A 19,763-nucleotide genomic window follows, 5' to 3' on the forward strand; every position below is an offset into this window, starting at 1 on the left:
TGGAAACACCAGTCCCTACCAGAGCTGCCCCGTACCAATACCTGAGGTTACTGGACCTCCAACAGCAAACAGTGAGATGAAGAGTCCGTGTCAGATTCCACCGATACCAGAAATTAGCACCCATCAAGGGACATGAGGACCCCTGAGACCCACACCCTGACTGGCCCAGCTGTCCCAAAATTGCCTCTCCAAGTTGCCTGCTCCTGACTTCTCTACGCACAATGCCCGTCTGACATATCTGCTCTACAACCGTCCCCACTGACCCCGGTAATAATGAAATAGCCATGCCCCCAAGGTCCTGAAACTCTTGTGACCTCCTCCCTCCAGTGGGACCCACTCGACTTACCTCTAAGTCCTCCTGTGCAGTGTCTTTCCAGGGGCCCCCTCTGTCATAGCGCGCCAGCTACCTGCACCTACAGCATCCTGAACCCAGCAGAATTCAGGACACTCCCGAACTTCTGATGCTCAAACTTTGGACCTTGCCCCCCTGTCAACCTGAAATAAGAAGGTGAACTTTGTGAAAGTATTGCCAGATTTTCTATGCATTTTTCTGCTTTTCTCATTTGACTTCAATTGTGTGTAATTACACACAAAAACTACATATTTTTAAAATACTTAAAAATCTGAAAAATTAAAGTACTTACTGTAGATTGATGTTCTTGGTCTTAACATATACATAAAAATCAATGCTATCTATTATAGATTGGTCTCAGATTTATCCTTGGGTGTGTGTCTCATTTATTGCCTCTGTGAATACAACAAATGCTTGACACTACCCTATGATAAGCCTAAATGCTCGCTCACACTACCAGAAAAAGAGCATTATCATTATCTAATTTAACCTCTGTGCACCAGTAAGGGATCCACTAAACTCTCTGCACAATGTACTTCATATTAGTGCACTATATAGAGAGCCAGCATCCTACAATATATAGGCCTCATGACTCTTTTCCCCCATGAACATGAGAGGGCATAGAGGTATTATCACTCTTTTCTAATATGATAGGGTATAGAGGTGCCATGACTCGTCTCCCACGGACATGAGAGCCTATAGAGGTGTCATGATACTTTTCTCCCATGGACATGGGAGAGTATACAGGCATCATAACTCTGTTTTCCTTTGGACATGAAAGGGTATAGAAGTGCCATAACTCTTTTCTTGCAGGGACATAAGAGCACATGGCTTGGTCGTGTTGGTTGATGTGAAGAAGGCTATGAAAGGGCTATGTCTCTTTTCTTCTAGGGTCATGATAGATCATAGCTTGGTGGGTGCACGAGTGGACAGTGGTGTTGGATATTGGATATGAATCGGGCACAGCTCTTCTCGACATGGGTCATGAATGAGAATCGCCTGGTGATGGCACATGGACATGAAGTACGTACTGCTGAGCTCTTACATAGTTTACAGTGGATAGTGCTCTGAGGGGGCAAAATGGTGTGATGGGTGTAGGATGGGGGGCTACAGAGCTATTTCCTTTGATATCTCAGTTGCTTCAGTGGATCTTAACAGGTAGTTAATGTTTTTGAAGTTAATGATTGCTGCTTTTAGAATTCATCCCAGTGTGACATATATATATTTATACAGGGAAGAAAGCCACATTCTTCTTGGCTGCATTTCCTGGCCTCTACTCTGTATTATACTAATTAACCACAGCGTACCAGACAAATAAGTTAAGAATAGTTACACAACAACATAAAACATAGGGCCATGTGTATCAAGCGAAATTGCCATCGGGAATTTCGGCATTTGCGATCACAGTTTTGCTAAGTCGTATGTATGAAGGCAAATCTGCGTGCAAAATAAGGAATCGCAAAATTTGCGATTCCTTATTTTGCGATTGGATTTAATGAATCGCAAATTTTGCAATTTCTTAAATGCAATGTAAGAAGCACCAAAAAAGTGCAATTTGGCTTAAGGAATCACAAATTACCACCAACTTCAAGTTGGTGGTAACTTGCTATTTCTTTGAAAAATGCACTTTTTTGCATTTTTCAAAGTGCAATATTTAGCACATACATGCCCTTGGGACATGTATGTGCACCACATGTGCACCCATGCTTATTTCAGGGGTGCAACAGGGTGTCCTTTTGACACCCTTGCACCCTTGAAATTGCATTCTCAGTTCGCGATTCTCTAATCGCTAATTGCAAATTGAGAATGTCTTCCTATTCATTCCTATCGGCCTCTAGGCCCATAGGAATGAATGGAGAGTTATTCCTTAATTGCAAATCGAAATTTGAGGTTCACAATTAACGAATATGTAGGATTCACAAAATTTATTGCAAATCCTACATACATTCAGCCAGATTCATCAAAGACCCGTTTTGCGAGTCTTTAATAGAGATTCATAAGGAATCGCTATTACAGACTCGCAAAGCTGGATTCATGTAGGAATCGCAAAATAAAATGCGATTCCTACACATTCCTTATTTGCGATTAGCAAATTGCTAATCCCAAATACGGAATAACTCCCTATTCATTCCTATGGGTCAAAAGGCCCATAGGAATGAATGGTGAGTTTTCCTTATTTGCGATTAGCAATTTGCTATTCGCAAATAAGATAGCGATTTAAAGGGTGCCAGGGGTGTCCAAAGGACACCCTGTAGCACCCCTTAAATGCAAATTTAAACAGTTGTTGCGCACACACATGTCCAAAGGACATGTGTGTGTGTAACATGCAAAAGAAAAAAATGCACTAAAGTGCTTTTTACTCTTTCTTCGCAATTTACCACGAAGTCATACTTCGTGGTAAATTGCGACCAAATATTGCGAATACGCAATTTCGAATGGGTTGATGAATTGCGTTTAAGGAATCTCTATTAGAGATTCCTTAAATCCAATTCCTCGCACATATGCGATTTCGCTAATAGCGATTTTTGCATTTGGGATGATGAATCCCAAATGCAAAAATTGCACTCGCAAAGGGCCAGATTCTCAGAATCTGGCCCTTTGCGAGCGCAATTTTGCTTGATGAATCGGGCTGATAGCACTTTGGCAATTCTCAAATAGCGATTCGCAAAAAATCGCTATTTGAGAATCGCAAAAGACGATTTTGATCATAATGGTGTCACAATCCAGCAAGATAGCTAAGTGAGTTGAACAATTGCTGCTGACAAAATGCAGCATGCCAAAGGTTTAGAGTTTAATATCCTGGGAAAGAAGTTTCAGCATTCCTTCCTTGTGTAGGTTGATAAATAAAATAACATTAGTTGAGCAATAATACCACCTACTCTCTACAGTGCTTAGAAAAGGCATAAATATGTTACAAAGCACTACATAAAACAAAGTTAATATTGCTTATTAATAAACAGACTTTTCAGAGGACCTTTTATTCCACATGGTTTATAGATTGAAACAGTTTGTTTTATCCATTCAGGTATCTTTCTTTCTAAAGGTCTAACACCTTGTTTCCTATCACAGGAGGTCTTTTATTCTACAGAATTTATAGAGTAATAATGTCTTGTTTTTACATTTCAGATCTCAAGGATCTTGACCTCTATGGCTATGACTGGGAAAAACCTCGTCTAAATGTGGACACTGAGAGAAACATCCAAATCTGGTTTCAGAAACATGGGATTCCATTCCTATTCAATACATTTTATTCATTGCCATTGACGGGTGACAAGACTCTCCCTGAACAGATTGCTAATATAGGAGGGAATAAGCATACCGTCATTGCTTTTACAGTAGGCGTACATTTCAGACCATTACCTCTGCACATCTTCATTCGACGAGCGATCAACATCCGCAGAGCCATACAGCAACTTCTTCTAAGAAGCCCAGAGACGAAAGTCATCGTCAAAACCGAGAATACTTCTTTTGAAAGTGACTATTTGGAAACTATGAGTGACTTCAATGGTTACATTCATTACCAAATCTTGAACACCCTGCTGCAGGATCTGGACATTGGCATCGTGGACGCGTGGGACATGACTGTGGCCGCAGCTACAAGTGCCCTTCACCCACCACCATTTGTTATCCATAATGAAATCAACCTCTTCCTTACATACATCTGCTGAAAGACAGGCAGTAGCCCCTGGGCTTGCACAGCTGCTCACTGTCTGCTTAGACAACTTCACAAACGACATCATCACAGGGATGGGATACTAGCACACCAAGAAAACCACAACATCAAAACATTGGTTCACTATAAGGCAAATTAGTTGTATTTATTATACAATTTTGAAGAGGACTTTTGACCCATTGGAGTGGCAGTATGTCACTGTACACAACACCCTGCAGCAGGGTTCCAGCAGTTCCATTTCACCTAAGCTGATGGCCTGATGGGTCTCTGGGAATATGACGAGTAGATCATTATTCTTTTGAAATTTGCAGGCTCTGCCATTGGGCCTTAGTGATCCTACGTTCTCATTCATTAGCACTTTGTAGTCCCAGACTACTTGTACATGGACTTTTCAGATTGTTCCCCATTGAGTGTCTGTCATCCATGGATTTACCTGTACTTTTATCTGCACATCTTCCCGTAGATGGCCTATATCTGGAACGCTGTTGTGCTTCCACATTCGAATTAGCCTTCAATGACTTGCTCAACATCGCACCACCTTCTTACAATTCTAGAATATTAGTTGTTACTTCACCAACATTTATATCAGGAGTAACCACATCATGTTAAGCACATCAGGTCATGTTCACCTATATATATATATATATATATATATATATATGTAAATCTCTCTCTCTGTCTCTGTCTCTGTCTCTCTGTCTCTGTGTGTATGTGCACATACATATGACCAAGTAGCTGTGTCTACTGAAACGCATTGATGTAATTCTTCAGCCAGGAAATAAATCAGTATTTTACAAACGTTTCCTGATTGCTGTGCTCCTTCAAGGATGTAGTAGATATATATATATATATATTCACTGAAAAAAACATAGGTTTCACACCAGTTATAGTTAGGAATTAGCATTTAAAAAACCTATTAAATTCACTGACAAAACCATAGATTTCACACCATTTATAGTTAGCTGGAAATTTTACTGACATAAAACCATTGAAATTCCCACGTTATAGTTAGTTGGACTCACTATAACTTGCGCGCCTGTAATGCACTGCTGATGACGTCACATATTACATCACTCATGACATGGTCAGTGACATCACTCATGACATCACTGATGACACCATCCAGTGAATGTGTGTCTTTCTGAAAAATAAATTTGTTTTATATATGTATTTGTAAAGGTCGATAGAAGAATAAATGTTTAAATAAGTGTGTAAATGGATGTTTTTTTTTTTAAATTGGTTGGGTAACTGGCTTATTACGTGTATCTTAGTGAATACATATATTAGCGAGTATTGTTTAAATATTTAAATGTTTGTATCAGTGTTTCTCTTTGTGTATAAGTGGCTGCAGGGGTTGGTGACTGACTCACTGTTTGTATGTGTTTTGAAGACAGCATATGTGCAGGACTGTATGGGTGGATGAGTGTGTATATGTGTGTGTTAGTGAGTGAATGACTGTCTCACTAGTGTCTTCATTAGTAACGACATATGTTTTAATCTAGTATATGTGAGTATTGATGTATATAAGTGAGTATAGTATATATAGTGAGAGATTGTAGGAGTTCCTGTTTAAATAAGTATGTGTTTCTATAAGTGATTCTTTAAGAGAGTAAGTATGGGTAAGTTTCCTTAGAAGTAAGGTGGTAGTGTGTGTATAAATGTATATGCAAATAAATGGATGTTCAATAGTTTATTTGCATGTGTGAGTATGTGTGTGAGTAACTTTTGGATGACTGCTGATGTGTAACAGGATGTATAGGTGTATCACTACATATGATGAGTGAGTATATATATGAGTGACTATATAGAACTGTTGGTGAATGAGTGGATGTGTATATAGATGGTGGAATTACTGAATTGGTTGTTGTTACTGGTTTGGGTATCTCCATTTTTTTGAAAATGTTTGTTTCTATTTTTGAATATGTGTTTCAAACGTTACATTACACTGAAATTAGGTCTGTCACTCTGTCACAAGGATGGTGTCATCAGTGATGTCATGAGTGATGTCACTGACCATGTCATGAGTGATGTAATATGTGACGTCATCAGCAGTGCATTACAGGCGCGCAAGTTATAGTGAGTCCAACTAACTATAACGTGGGAATTTCAATGGTTTTATGTCAGTAAAATTTCCAGCTAACTATAAATGGTGTGAAATCTATGGTTTTGTCAGTGAATTTAATAGGTTTTTTAAATGCTAATTCCTAACTATAACTGGTGTGAAACCTATGGTTTTTTCAGTGAATTTCAAAGGTTTTTTAAATGCTAATTCCTAACTATAACTGGTGTGAAACCTATGGTTTTTTCAGTGAATTTCAAAGGTTTTTTTAATGCTAATTCCTAACTATATAAGACCTGAAAGCCCACCAGGAATCTCCAGTATGCGCCAGGGGACTGCATTGCAGAGAGGTGTAATGAAGCCACAACCCTTTTTACACCTCTCTGCAACGCAGCCCCCGTGCATGTTTGAAGAGGGGGAACTAATTCCCCTTGCATACTGGGGGCCCCTGGGGGCCAATTAGCCCACCTGGAACCTCCAGTATGCGCCAGGGGCTGCATTGCAGAGGTGTAATGAGACTATGCCCCTTGTTACACCTCTCTGCAACGCAGCCCACTGCCGCGTTTGCAGAGGGGGAACTAATTCCCCTTGCATACTGGGGGTCCCTGGGGTCAACTGGTCCACCAGGAGCCTCCAGTATGCGCGAGGGAGCTGCATTGCAGAGAAGTGTAATGAGGCCACACCCTTGTTACACCTCTCTGCAATGCAGGCCACTGGCGCGTTTGTAGAGGGGGGACTAATTCCCCTTGCATACTGGGGGTCCCTGGATCATATCTGCCCAAACACCGATATTCCGAACGATTGTAAATTACTTTTCTTGAGAAACATTTGGATTTGGATTATCATGTCCTATACTTTGGAATTTTTGAAAGACTGACTTTGAGGATGTTATAAATTACTCAAGTCTGCCCGAATTGTGTGGGTAAAATTGATACCTAGTCACTTTGAATAAGAATATACTTATGTCTCGTCTAACATTTGGAAGAAATATCTAGTTATATGACAACTGGATACCGACATAACTTGAAGGAAATAAGAACGCCCTGAAGAAGTTCTGTTGTACAGAACGAAACCTTTCGGCTGGCTGTGGTACATAAACTTAAGGAAAATAAAAGCATTTGAATATACACCAAGATTCAGCGCTTCAATAAGGACTCTAAGTGATATGATTTGATTGGACTCATTGTGAAAGTGGTGCTGTGCCAAACTTTGGAATATTCTCCACTACTCTCTACTACTTACTCTCTCCTACTCCACTACTCTCAAATACTCACTGTCTACTACTCATTCTCTACTACTCTACTACTCTCTACTACTCTCTCTCTACTACTCACTCCCTACTACTCGCTACTCACTACTCCCTACTACTCACTATCTACTACTCTCTACTACTCACTCTCTACTACTCTCACTACTACTCACTCTTTACTACTCACTACTACTCTCTACTACTCACTCTCTACTTCTCACTCTCTACTACTGTCTACTACTCACTCTCTACTACTCTCTCTCTACTAGTCTCTACTACTCACTCTCTACTACTCACTACTATTCTCTCTGCTACTCATTCTCTACTACTCTCTACTACTCACTCTCTACTACTCACTCTCTACTACTCACTCTTTACTACTCTCTACTACTCACTTTCTACTGCTCTCTACTACTCACTCTACTACTTACTCTCTACTACTGTCTACTACTCACTCTCTACTACTCTCTACTACTCACTCTACTATTCACTCTACTACTCTCTACTACTCACTCTCTGCTACTCTCTCTACTGCTCTCTACTACTCTCTACTACTCACTCTCTACTCTCTATTACTCACTCTCTACTCTCTACCTCTCTACCTCTCTCTTCTTCTCTCTCTACTAATCTCTACCTCTCTACCGCTACCTCTCTACCTCTCTACCTCTACACCTCTACCTCTCTACCTCTCTCTACGCGCACACATATACACATATATGCATATATATATGCATATGCATTTATATATATATGTATGTGTATGTATAAAAAAAAACAACAAAACATTTTTTTTTAAACAGCTACTTTTAAAACTGTCATTCTTTTTCCCCATGGTACGCTCCCCGGTACGCTTACCGGTGCGCGTACCGGTGCGCGTACCGGGCGCTCACCCCGCGAAAATCAAAAAAAAATAAATATTTTTTTTTGCTCCGCGGGGCCCTTTTATGGCCCCCACATCAAACCTAGGGGGTCAAGGGGGGTCTACTCTGCCCCCTTATGGTCATTTCCCTCTTTGTTTTGGCCACCTCTCGTGTCTCGATCCTACCGAGACACAAGATGGCGGCCGCTCCGGACTGTTTAGAATGTTTACAGACATCCCAGAGCCAATCAGCTTTCTGCTCGCAAGTCGCGGTAAGCGCCCGGTGCGCGTACCGGTGCGCGTACCGGAGCGCGGCTATAGATATATATATTTTTTTGAACCTTAATTACTCAAAATCCACTGGAGCACATATCTTGAGACATAGCAAAGGCACATCGGGCTACCAGTCCCTACAATTTTGCCAAGTTTGGTGGAAATCCATTCAGCCGTTCGGGCTAAAAGTGAAATCGACCGCCCTATGGAAATTAACATGGGGAAAACGCGTTTTGGGACCCCCCTTTTATCTCGGCCCCCGCTTGACGAATCCCCCCCAAACTTTCAGGGAAGGACCGGAACGCCGCGAGGCCATTTTGAGGAAATTTTCAGGCAGATTCGTCAACCGGCGCCAAAGTTATTTCAAATAGAATTTTCAGATTTAACATTGAAAAAAATCCTAACTATAACTACCTACTGGCGACCGCCAGTAGGTAATATATATATATATATATATTCACTGAAAAACCATGGGGCATATTGGCAAGGGCCATATTGCCGCTTTAGCGGCACTTTTTGCCGCTAAAGCGATTATATTTTTATCGCCCTATCTGGCGAAAGTGACCGTTTTTGGGGCCGCTGCATGTCAGCGATATTTATCACTAATGACATGCAAAGTAGGCGTACCCGACTAAAAGACTAATAAAACAGCCGCTAACAGACCTAATGCCTATTAGCAATGAGGCCCCGGGCCCGGTTAGCGATATAAAAAGTATCGCTAACCGAGGTTATCGCAGGAATTTTTACACTTGCTAAAAACTTGATTTAGCCATTATACTCATTGGGAGGTGGATTCAGCCTTAGAATCCACCTCCCATTGAATATAATGGCTAAGTCCACCTCTGCCTAGTAGCAAGGTTTACGCTAGCAATACATTTTTTATCACTGTTTTACTTGGGTTTTTGGTGGATTTTGCTGCTATCACCGGATCGTTTATCGCATTGGAGAAAAACGGTGCTAATAACGCTCTATCGCCGCGATAAGATCAAGGGAAAGGAGGCGATAAAAAAAATCGCGCTAGGCGCAGTTTGCGATAATTATCGCAAGTTGTTGCTAATATGTCCCCATAGGTTTTACAGATGTTATTGTTAGGAATTAGCATTTCAAAAACTTTTGAAATTCAATAAAAAAAACATAGGTTTAAGGGACGTTATAGTTAGTTGAACATTTGACTCATGTAAAACCAGAGAAATTCGCCTGTTGTAGTTAGTTGAGCTAACTATAACTTGTGCGCCCGCAAAGAAACGTGAAAACAAAAAGCGTAATGGCTAGCAAGAATGTTGAGAATTGTATGTACACAACAGTGGCGAGCCAGGGTGAATATTGTGCAGACAACAATCAAGGGTGCAGGCTCGAATAAACGAGATCACATACGTAATACAAGTATGGAGGACACTGATACCAACAGTGATTTGGAAGTTGTGTGCTTCAACCAATGGTTAGCAAGGGTACATTTTCTACATACATCAATAAGTCGGTCGCAAGTGTGGAACATAACCACTTGTACTAAGTAAAAAATAGTTATAAGCAGAATATAGAACACAAGGAGATTCGTAACATGGAGCTGACCAGGTATGTAAGTATGACGCTGTCATGTAGAGGCTCACAGTCTGGCTAGTCGGGCGTGACTAAAATGCAAGGGTGAAGCCGGACTGGAGGGCATCACATGTAGATGTAATGAAGTGAGATATGTTCAGGAATGGAAGTGCAGAGGAACATGGAGATATCAGTTCGACACTTAGCCTGGGAGGTGTGGATAGAGAAAAGACACAGGAGGTCAGTTAAGGGTGGCAACAAATCCACACCACTCTTCAGCAGAATTTAGTCCTTTGTTGATCGAGTCAATTTTGTCAATCCAGTGGCACTCTCTCCGTTGAAGTATTTGTGCGAGGTCCCCTCCCCTCTCTGGGATCTTGGCAATATCACACTTGATCCAGTCTTCTCATCAAGCAAGCACATCGCCTTCAGCCACTCCACCGGACTCCACTGGACCGACCACAGCTGCGTCCACTTCAGCTTCAGAAGAACCACAACCCACCACCACCCGCAACAGGCTCCTCACAGAAGCTGGAGCAAGATCACCGCCAACCAGCTCACCACCTCCCTCAGTCAAATCCCACCGGCCAGCACACCAGACCCCAACGAAACGGCCCACAACTTCACGCAGTGGCTAACCGCCTGCGCCGACAACCTCGCACCACTGAAGAACCCTCCCAGCAGACCCAGAAGCAAGAAGGCCCCCTGGTTCACCGACGAACTCAAGGACTCCAAGAAGACCTGCCGCACCCTCGAGAAAGCCTGGCTCCTCGACCAGACCGCTGACAACATGACCGCCCTCAAACACGCCACCCGCAAGCACCACCAGCTCATCCGCACCATCAAGAAGAAATCACTTAAGGACCGACTGGACAACAACGCCCACGACAGCAAGGAACTCTTCAGCATCGTCAAGGAGTTCTCCAACCCCAGCACCGGCAACACCGACATCACCCCTTCACAAGATCTCTGCGACTCCCTCACCTCATTCTTCCACCGCAAGATTGCCCACATCCACAACAGCTTTGGCGCACCATCCACGCTCCCAACCGCCGAACCAACGCACCCCACCACCACCCTCCGCACCTGGACCATGGTGACCACCGAAGACACAGCCCGCGCGATGAACACTGTGAGAAGTTGGCCTGATATATGATGCTCACTAGTTCTAGTGATCACCTTGTATCAGTCCAAACAACCCTTATGGTGATTGGTGGTAAAGTCAACCTTATAGACCAGCTATCCTAGTAGCGTGGACAAAAGCAGTCTTTAGGCTAAACTCTGAATGGCATGTGAAGCCAGCTGTTTTACGTCATTGAAATGGGGCGTCATCACGTCCCAGGCAAATGCACAGCTGAATTGTTGCCGCTTTGGCAAAAATATGTCTGTTTTTTACCATCATTATTTCACTATATTATTCTTGTAATCACTCTTAGTTTCCATTCCACGTATTTCAAACTTAGCCCACGCTCTCAGTGTACATGCTTTTTTCAGGTTTCTACTGTTCCAACTGTCTATCCAGACTTTTAGCAAGAACATGATCGAGGCATGAATTCATTTCAGGCAGCGTTTATTCGATCAAACATAACCCAATGCATTTCGGGCTCAACGCCCTTCTTCGGGGGTCACTGCCATGTTCGTTTAAAAACCTTGCATCCTCGCTCGTTTTTCCACCAGACCAACTAGAGTTGGAACAGTAGAAACCTGAAAAAAGCATGTACACTGAGAGCGTGTTCTTGCTAAAAGTCTGGATAGACAGTTGGAACAGTAGAAACCTGAAAAAAGCATGTACACTGAGAGCGTGGGCTAAGTTTGAAATACGTGGAATGGAAACTAAGAGTGATTACAAGAATTATATAGTGAAATAATGATGGTAAAAAACAGACATATTTTTGCCAAAGCAGCAACAATTCAGCTGTGCATTTGCCTGGGACGTGATGACGCCCCATTTCAATGACGTTAGTACTCTAGTGCCACGAGGCATGGCACCTACAGCAAATAGCACGCAATCTTTTGGAAAAAGAAAACACTGGAATTAAGATGGATAAATGTGAAAACAGGTGTGCATCCTGTCTCCATAATAATGAATTATTGCCAGCTGTTTTACCACATATAACCCCTTGAATACCAAATGAAAGGACACCACACAGGTTGTTATGAAAATAAACAGATATTTATTAACTAACATACACCTCTGAACTCTTTATGAGGTCAGAAGGCTAAGCACATGACAATACTAAATAGGAAATACGAGTTCGCACAATATTTGCAAGTGCGCCTTAGGGGCACGACAAACCATATACTCAGAACAATGGAATGCGAGGAAAGAAAGTACTGTAAGGAGATCCAGAGGCTGGAGGACCGCTGGGACTAAGCTACGAACTAGGTAAGTATGGAGCAGGAGGCCCACGGGACTCACGTGCAGAGTGGGAACTCTCACGCGGGATGAGTACCAACATCTATGGATCTCACAGTTTAGAAAGTTACGGATTCCGGACGAACCCGGCTGGATGGAGGGAAAACAACAGTGGACCTGGGCACTAGGATAGTGTACACAGACTTCAGCACCTAGAAGCTATAGTTACCTAACCCACAGGCTGCGGGTGCATGGGGCTGAAGTTGCATCGGGTTTGCTGCGTTGATCCCGGTGATGCCTGAAACAAGGAGTTGCTGGCAGGCAGCCAGATGGAGGAGTCCGGTGGTTCCAAGGATGGAACTTAGAAGGAGTCCTGAAAGGGAAGGGGACAGAGTCTCGGTCACTAGCCAGTGACGGTGCTGGAACCAGGAGGGAACCAGATGCTGTCACCGCAGTTAGGTGAAGGAAGGGTCGCTTCTCTCTGTAGCTGCGCGGACCAGGCGCTGCTCTTCACAACCATCTGGGGGCACGATCTGTCCCACGTAGTCTGCTGCTGTCGGCGGTGTCGGATCGTCGATCTGGACAACAGGCCTTGGCTAATGCAAGCCACGCGGTGGAACAAAGATGGCGTCTGGTGCGGACCAGGAGGGTCCGGGGTGCTTCTCTGTCACAAGGAAGCAAGGGCCAGTCTGGGGGACCAGACCAGCAGTGTTGGATTCTTCGGGTCGTTGAATCAGAGGTCACGAGCCAGCCGGCAAGTGACCAGACAACAGGACAAGCAGGCAACCAGGCAAAAGGGCCCCACGCAGATCTCGTGGATGCTGGGGGGCTGGTCTTTGGTGGAGGAGCTGCGTCGGTGTGGGGCTTCTCAGACCCCAAAGCACTCACTCGAGGATCCCTCGGCGGTCGTGCTGGAAGCGCTGTGCAGGTTTCTCAAGATGGCCGTCTCCACGTTGCTCGTCGCACCCAGAGGTCCCAGCTGTGCTGTGGATGTGGGTAGAGGTCTGGAGGTCCAGGTCTTGTCGAGCTAGGTCGTCGGATTCCGGGATGGAAGGACTCTGCAGCAAACCGCACAGGAGCTTGATGGTCCCTGCGAAGCAGGATGGTCACTCCCTGACCATAGGGGAGATTCTTCAGTCTTCTGGAATCAGGAGGTCGAAGGTCAAGAGTTTCTTCGTGGAAGTTGTCAAGATTAATCTAGTTTGGAATGGGACCAGCTCCTACCTTTATTCAGCTAAAGGGGGCTGCACTACGACTAGGTCCCTCCTCTGGGTGGGACCAGGAAGGGGGGTGGTTACATCCCCTTTCCTTTGTCCGGTCTGGTGCCAGCTCGGGGGCTGGAGTGCCCAGGAACTGGTTCAGACCGGTGTATGCACAGGGACACCTTGTGTGCCCCAGGCATGTCTCATTCCTTTCAGCCCTGTCCTACTCCTACCTAATACACAAAATCCTGTCTGGGGTGGTGCTAGCACCTCTTAAGGCAGGAAACCCTTTGTCCGAGTCCCCCTCGCTGGAAGGACTCCCAGCAGCAGGAGGTCAGACTTGTGTCTGTGGTGGCAGCATCCATTTTGTGATGCTGAGGCTCGAGTTAACTTTAACCGGGGTTCACAGTTACATACATGTCGTGTCCCTCTAGAAGGGTGGAATGCTAACCCCGTCGCCAGAATTGGCAAGGGGTTAGTATTCCAATTCATATGATACCTTACTCGACATGCTTTGATAATGCTATGCCAAAGTTAGCATTTGACCGCGAGGTTCATAATGCACTTAAGAGTATATGGTATAGCGTTATCATGGAACAGCTATTAGGACTTGGTTCCGGAAGCTGCAAACGGGCTCAGCTCATGCCAGAGCACCATCTCACATAATTCCAGGCACTCTGCCTTCAGGATTGATAAGGCCTGCCATAGGAGTGACTGATAGGAATATATGTGTCCATTTTAGGGTTAGATATAGGAATACTATATCTAAAGCAAAGGGTGATTACACCACCTTGCCCCAGCTGTCGTGCAGCCAGTTGTGTCTGTTTAGATGGCCAGCCAGGGGTGGCATAATACATGCTTCAGCCCCTGGTAGGCCCTGGGTACATCTTTGCCCTGGGTACCTATAGTACACTGTACAGGGACTGATAAGGTGGCCCAGTATCCAATGGGATATGCACCTAAGGTACATGCTTGTCAATTTAGAGAGAGAACAGCTAGGCTGTGGGTCTGATTAGCAGGCCCACAGCCAGGAAAAGTTGTAAACCAGTGAAGCAAAAAGCAAAAATCGGGGGTGACCATAGGATTGCAGACCCTACTCTCCTACAAACACCATCCACTCCGGATCCCCGACTTACCCCTGCCCCCACCACGTCTTCAACAAGGCCGACTCCACCATCGCACCCCAACTCGGAGACGTCATCAACACCTCCTTCGACACCGCCACCTTCCCGGAGAGCTGGAAGCACGCCGAGCTCAGCGCCCTACTAAAGAAACCAACAGCGGACCCCATCGACCTCAAAAACTTCCACCCCATCTCGCTCCTCCCTTTTCCTGCCAAAATCATAGAGAAGATCGTCAACAGACAACTTGCCGCCTTCCTCGAGACGAATGGATCCCTCGACCCCTCGCAGTCCGGTTTCAGAGCCAACCACAGCACGGAGACCGCCCTCATCGCAGCCATAGACGACATCCGAGCCCTGCTCGACAACGGGGAAACAGCAGCACTCATCCTCCTGGACCTCTCCGCAGCGTTCGACACGGTCTGCCACCGCACCCTAGTCCAACGCCTCAGTAACACCGGCATCCAAGGGAAGGCACTGAAGTGGATCACCTCGTTCCTCGCCGGAAGAACACAGAGAGTCTGCCTCCCCCCGTTTCGATCCGAGGCTACTGAAGTCATCTGCGGCGTCCCGCAAGGATCCTCACTCAGCCCCACCCTCTTCAACCTCTACATGAGACCTCTCGCCACCATCGCACGCCAACACAACCTCAATATCATCTCATACGCCGACGCCACCCAGCTGATCCTCTCCCTCACCGGAGACCCCGACACTGCCAGAACCAGCCTCCACGAAGGGATGAAAGACGTCGCCGATTAGATGAAGAACAGCCGCCTGAAACTGAACTCAGACAAGACGGAAGTCCTCATCCTGGGACCATCACCCTCCGCCTGGGATGACTCCTGGTGGCCCCCAGCCCTGGGCACCGCCCCCAAGCCTACAGACCACGCACGCAACCTGGGCTTCATCCTGGACTCCTCCCTCTCGATGACCAGTCAAGTCAACGCCGTCTCCTCTTCATGCTTTCACACCCTCCGCATGCTCCGCAAGATCTTCCAATGGATCCCGACCGAAACCAGGAAGACAATCACCCAGGCCCTCGTCACCAGCCGACTGGACTACAGAAACACCATCTACGCCGGAACCATAGCCAAGCTACAGAAAAGACTCCAACGCATCCAGAACGCCTCCGCCCGACTCATCCTGGACATCCCCCGACGCAACCACATCTCCAGCCACCTGAGGGACCTGCACTGGCTCCCCGTCAGCAAGAGGATCACGTTCAGGCTCCTCACCCACGCACACAAGTCTCTCCACGACCTGGGCCCCAAGTACTTCAACGACCGCCTGACCTTCCACACACCCACCCGCCAGCTACGGTCTGCCAGCCTCGCCCTCGCCACCGTATCACGCATCCGAAGAGCCACCGCCGGAGGCAGATCCTTCTCCTACCTGGCGGCCAAGACATGGAACTCCCTCCCCATCCACCTTCAGCTGACTCAGGACCACCTCTCCTTCAGGAAGCAACTGAAGACCTGGCTGTTCAAGCAGTAGCGGACCCCTTCCCCAAGCGCCTTGAGACCCTTCCGGGTGAGTAGCGCGCTATACAAATGTCACGATTGATTGATTGATATCAATGATCTGCCATCTGGTGTCATCAGAGGTGTGATTGTTGGCAATGAAATGGGACACCAAAGGGGCAGTTAACACCTGATATTTTATGCAGCTTCTGTGTTGCCCTATCCTCGCCTTTATGGGTTGTTGTGTCTGTCCGATATATGGTAGATTGCCTGGGCACCAGACGCAATACACGACGTTGCGCGTGTTGCAATTGGAGAAGAAATCTAAGGTCTGATCACAGTTACCATGTTGGAAAATGGTAGTGTTCTCTGTGTAAGGGCAATTGACACAATTTCCACATTTGTAATGCCCCTTAACCGATGGGAGGCCCCACGATGATTCCAAAGTGCCTTTCTTACTTTTTGGAGTCTCTGTGGATGATCTCAGTAGGTGGTCCTTGATGTTCTTGGCCCTTTTATATGCAAAACCGTGGAACCTCCATGGATTGCTCATCACTCGCCCCAAGAAACATGTACAGAAGATTGTGTAAGTTACCATATTTGGGGTATACACCAATAAAATTCGTAGCCTGATCATTAAACATTAGAATATCATCAAAAGTATAGATCCATCCATGGAGGTTCCACTGTTTGCATATAAAAGGGCCAAGAACATCAAGGACCATCTAGTGAGATCATCCACAGAGACTCCAATGTGGAAATTGTGTCAATTGCCCTTACACAGAGAACACTAAAAGCGGAAGTGTGCCTGGGATTTATTGAGGCTTAACAGCAGTGCAAGGTATAACTCGGACCGACCGTCAAGGGAGAGCAGGGAGTCTGGAAGCACATGCTTCAGAATATGAGCATAAACTGTGTGCTCCTCAGAGCTGACAACATTACCCTTATCTGCCCTCTCACCCGCCCCACACACACACAGCCACACACACACACAACCACACACACAACCACACACAGCCACACGCACAACCATACACACACACAACCACACACACACACAACCCCACACAGCCACACACAACCATACACACACACAACCACACCCACACAGCCACACACACACACAACCACACCCACACACAGCCACACACACAGACACAACCACACACACACACAACCACACACACATACAACCAAACACACACTGCCACACACACACACACACAGCCACACACAAACACTGGCACACACACAACCACACACACCACCACACACATTACCACAAACACAACACACACAACCACAACACACACAACAGCACACACAACCACATACACACACACAACCACACACACAACCACAACCACACACATAACCACACACACAACCACACACACAACCGCACACACAACCACACAAACAACCACACATACAATAACACACAATCAAGTCAAGTCAAGTCAAGAATTTGTATAGCGCACTACTCACCCAGAGGGTCTCAAGGCGCTTGAGGGAGAGGGGTTCGCTACTTATCAAACAGCCAAGTTTTGAGTTGTTTTCTGAAGGAGAGGTGGTTCTGTGTAAGACGGAGGTGGGTGGGGAGGGAGTTCCAGGTTTTGGCCGCTAAGTAGGAGAATGATCTTCCTCCCATGGTGGTTCTTCGGATGCGTGGAATCGTGGCGAGGGCTTGGTTGGACGATCGTAGTTGGCGGGTGGGGGTGTAAAAGGTCAGGCGAGTGTTGAGGTATCTGGGTCCTAGGTCGTGGAGGGCCTTGTGTGCGTGAGTGAGGAGACGGAACGTGATTCTCTTGTTGACGGGGAGCCAGTGAAGGTCTCTCAGGTGGCCGGATATGTGATTGTGGCGGGGTATGTCTAGGATGAGTCAAGCGGAGGCGTTCTGAATGCGTTGAAGTCTTTTCTGCAATTTGGCTGTGGTTCCGGCGTAGAGGGTGTTTCCGTAGTCCAGTCGGCTTGTGAGAAGTGCTTGGGTGACCGTCTTCCTTATTTCGGTTGGGATCCATCTGAAGATTTTTCAGAGCGTGCGTAGGATGTTGAAACATGACGATGAGACGGCGTTGACTTGTCTTGTCATCGAGAGGGAGGAGTCTATAATGAATCCCAGGTTGCGAGCATGGTCTGTTGGTTTGGGTGCACTTCCTAGGGCCAGTGGCCACCATGAGTCGTCCCGAGGTGGATGATCCTAGGATGAGGACTTCCGTCTTGTCTGAATTCAGTTTTAGGCGGCTGTTCTTCATCCACTCGGCTACCTCTTTCATTCCTTCGTGTAGGTTGGTTTTGGCGGTGTTTGGGTCTTTGGTGAGGGAGAGGATCAGCCGTGTGTCATCAGCGTATGAGATGATGTTGAGGTTGTGCTGGCGTGCGATGGATGCGAGGGGACTCATGTAGACGTTGAAGAGGGTGGGGCTGAGCACACAACCACACACAGAACCAATGTCAGTGCACACTTTCACCAAGCGCAGACACCATCAGTCATCAGTGCACGCTTTCACCAGGCACAAACACCACCGGCCGTCAGTGCACGCTTTCACCGGACACAAACACCACCAGCCGTTAGTGCACGCTCCTACCAGGCTCACACCACCAGATGTCAGTGCGCGTTTTCACCAGGCACACACACACCACCAGCCCTCAGTGCACGCTTTTACCAGGCACACACACACCACCAACCATCAGTGCACGCTTTCACCGGACACAAACACCACCAGGCGTTAGTGCACGCTCCTACCAGGCTCACACCACCAGATGTCAGTGTGCGTTTTCACCAGGCACACACACACCACCAGCCCTCAGTGCACGCGTTCACCAGGAACACACACACCATCAACCGTCAGTGCACGGTTTCACCAGGCACACACACGTCACCAGCCATCAGTGCACGCTTTCACCAGGCACACACACATCACCAGCCGTCAGTGCATGCTTTCAACAGGCACACACACACACCACCAGCCATCAGTGCACGCTTTCACCAAGCACACACACACACCACCAGCCGTCAGTGCACGCATTCATCAGACACACACCACCAGCCGTCAGTGCACGCTTTCACCAAGCACCCACACACACCACCAGCCGTCAGTGCATGCATTCATCAGATACACACCACCAGCCGTCAGTGCTCACTTTCACCAGGCACACACACCAGCAGCCATCAGTGCACGCTTTCACCAGGCACACACACCACCAGCCGGCAGTGCACACTTCCATCAGGCACACACACCACCAGCCATCAGTGCACAATTTCTACAGACACACACACCACCAGGCATCAGTGCACACATCAATTGTTAACGCATCCACAATTAACTATTGTAACAATAGCAGTATGGCGCACTTTACTTTTAAACATATTCATCTAAAGCGCAGCATGCCACCATTGCTACAAAAATAAATACAAATTATTTTGGCCTACAATTTATAGACTTTTGTTGCAATTGGTGTTGCAATATTTAGCAATTCCAATAGCTCAAACGTAATTAATGCGAGACCTATTGCATTGTAAATGCTTGTTTTTATCCCCGCCTATCGCCGGATATTATTGCATAGATAACACGCTTTTAGTAACGTTTATCTCTAGTGGGATAAAATTTCCAGCGATAGCC

The 19,763-nt window shown here is 46.2% G+C and overlaps 1 protein-coding gene and 1 long non-coding RNA gene across 2 annotated transcripts in view; one reads left to right on the forward strand and one right to left on the reverse strand.

The window, feature by feature from the left end:
- The window catches only part of LOC147710063 (NXPE family member 1-like), a 427,649-nt gene extending 423,121 nt beyond the window's left edge, over positions 1-4,528 (forward strand). Inside the window, exon 5 of the mRNA XM_086920722.1 lies at positions 3,479-4,528. Within this exon, the coding sequence (XP_086776848.1) occupies positions 3,479-4,020 (542 nt within the window). The 3' untranslated portion in view covers positions 4,021-4,528. The remainder of the gene's footprint in view (positions 1-3,478) is intronic.
- Positions 362-19,763, reverse strand: part of LOC147710064 (uncharacterized) — a 118,986-nt gene continuing 99,584 nt past the window's right edge. The window contains exon 3 of the long non-coding RNA XR_015295839.1: positions 362-495. This is a non-coding gene — a long non-coding RNA (uncharacterized LOC147710064). The remainder of the gene's footprint in view (positions 496-19,763) is intronic.

Source organism: Lissotriton vulgaris, chromosome 5 (genome assembly GCF_964263255.1).
Source record: "Lissotriton vulgaris chromosome 5, aLisVul1.2, whole genome shotgun sequence".
NCBI lineage: Eukaryota > Metazoa > Chordata > Amphibia > Caudata > Salamandridae > Lissotriton > Lissotriton vulgaris.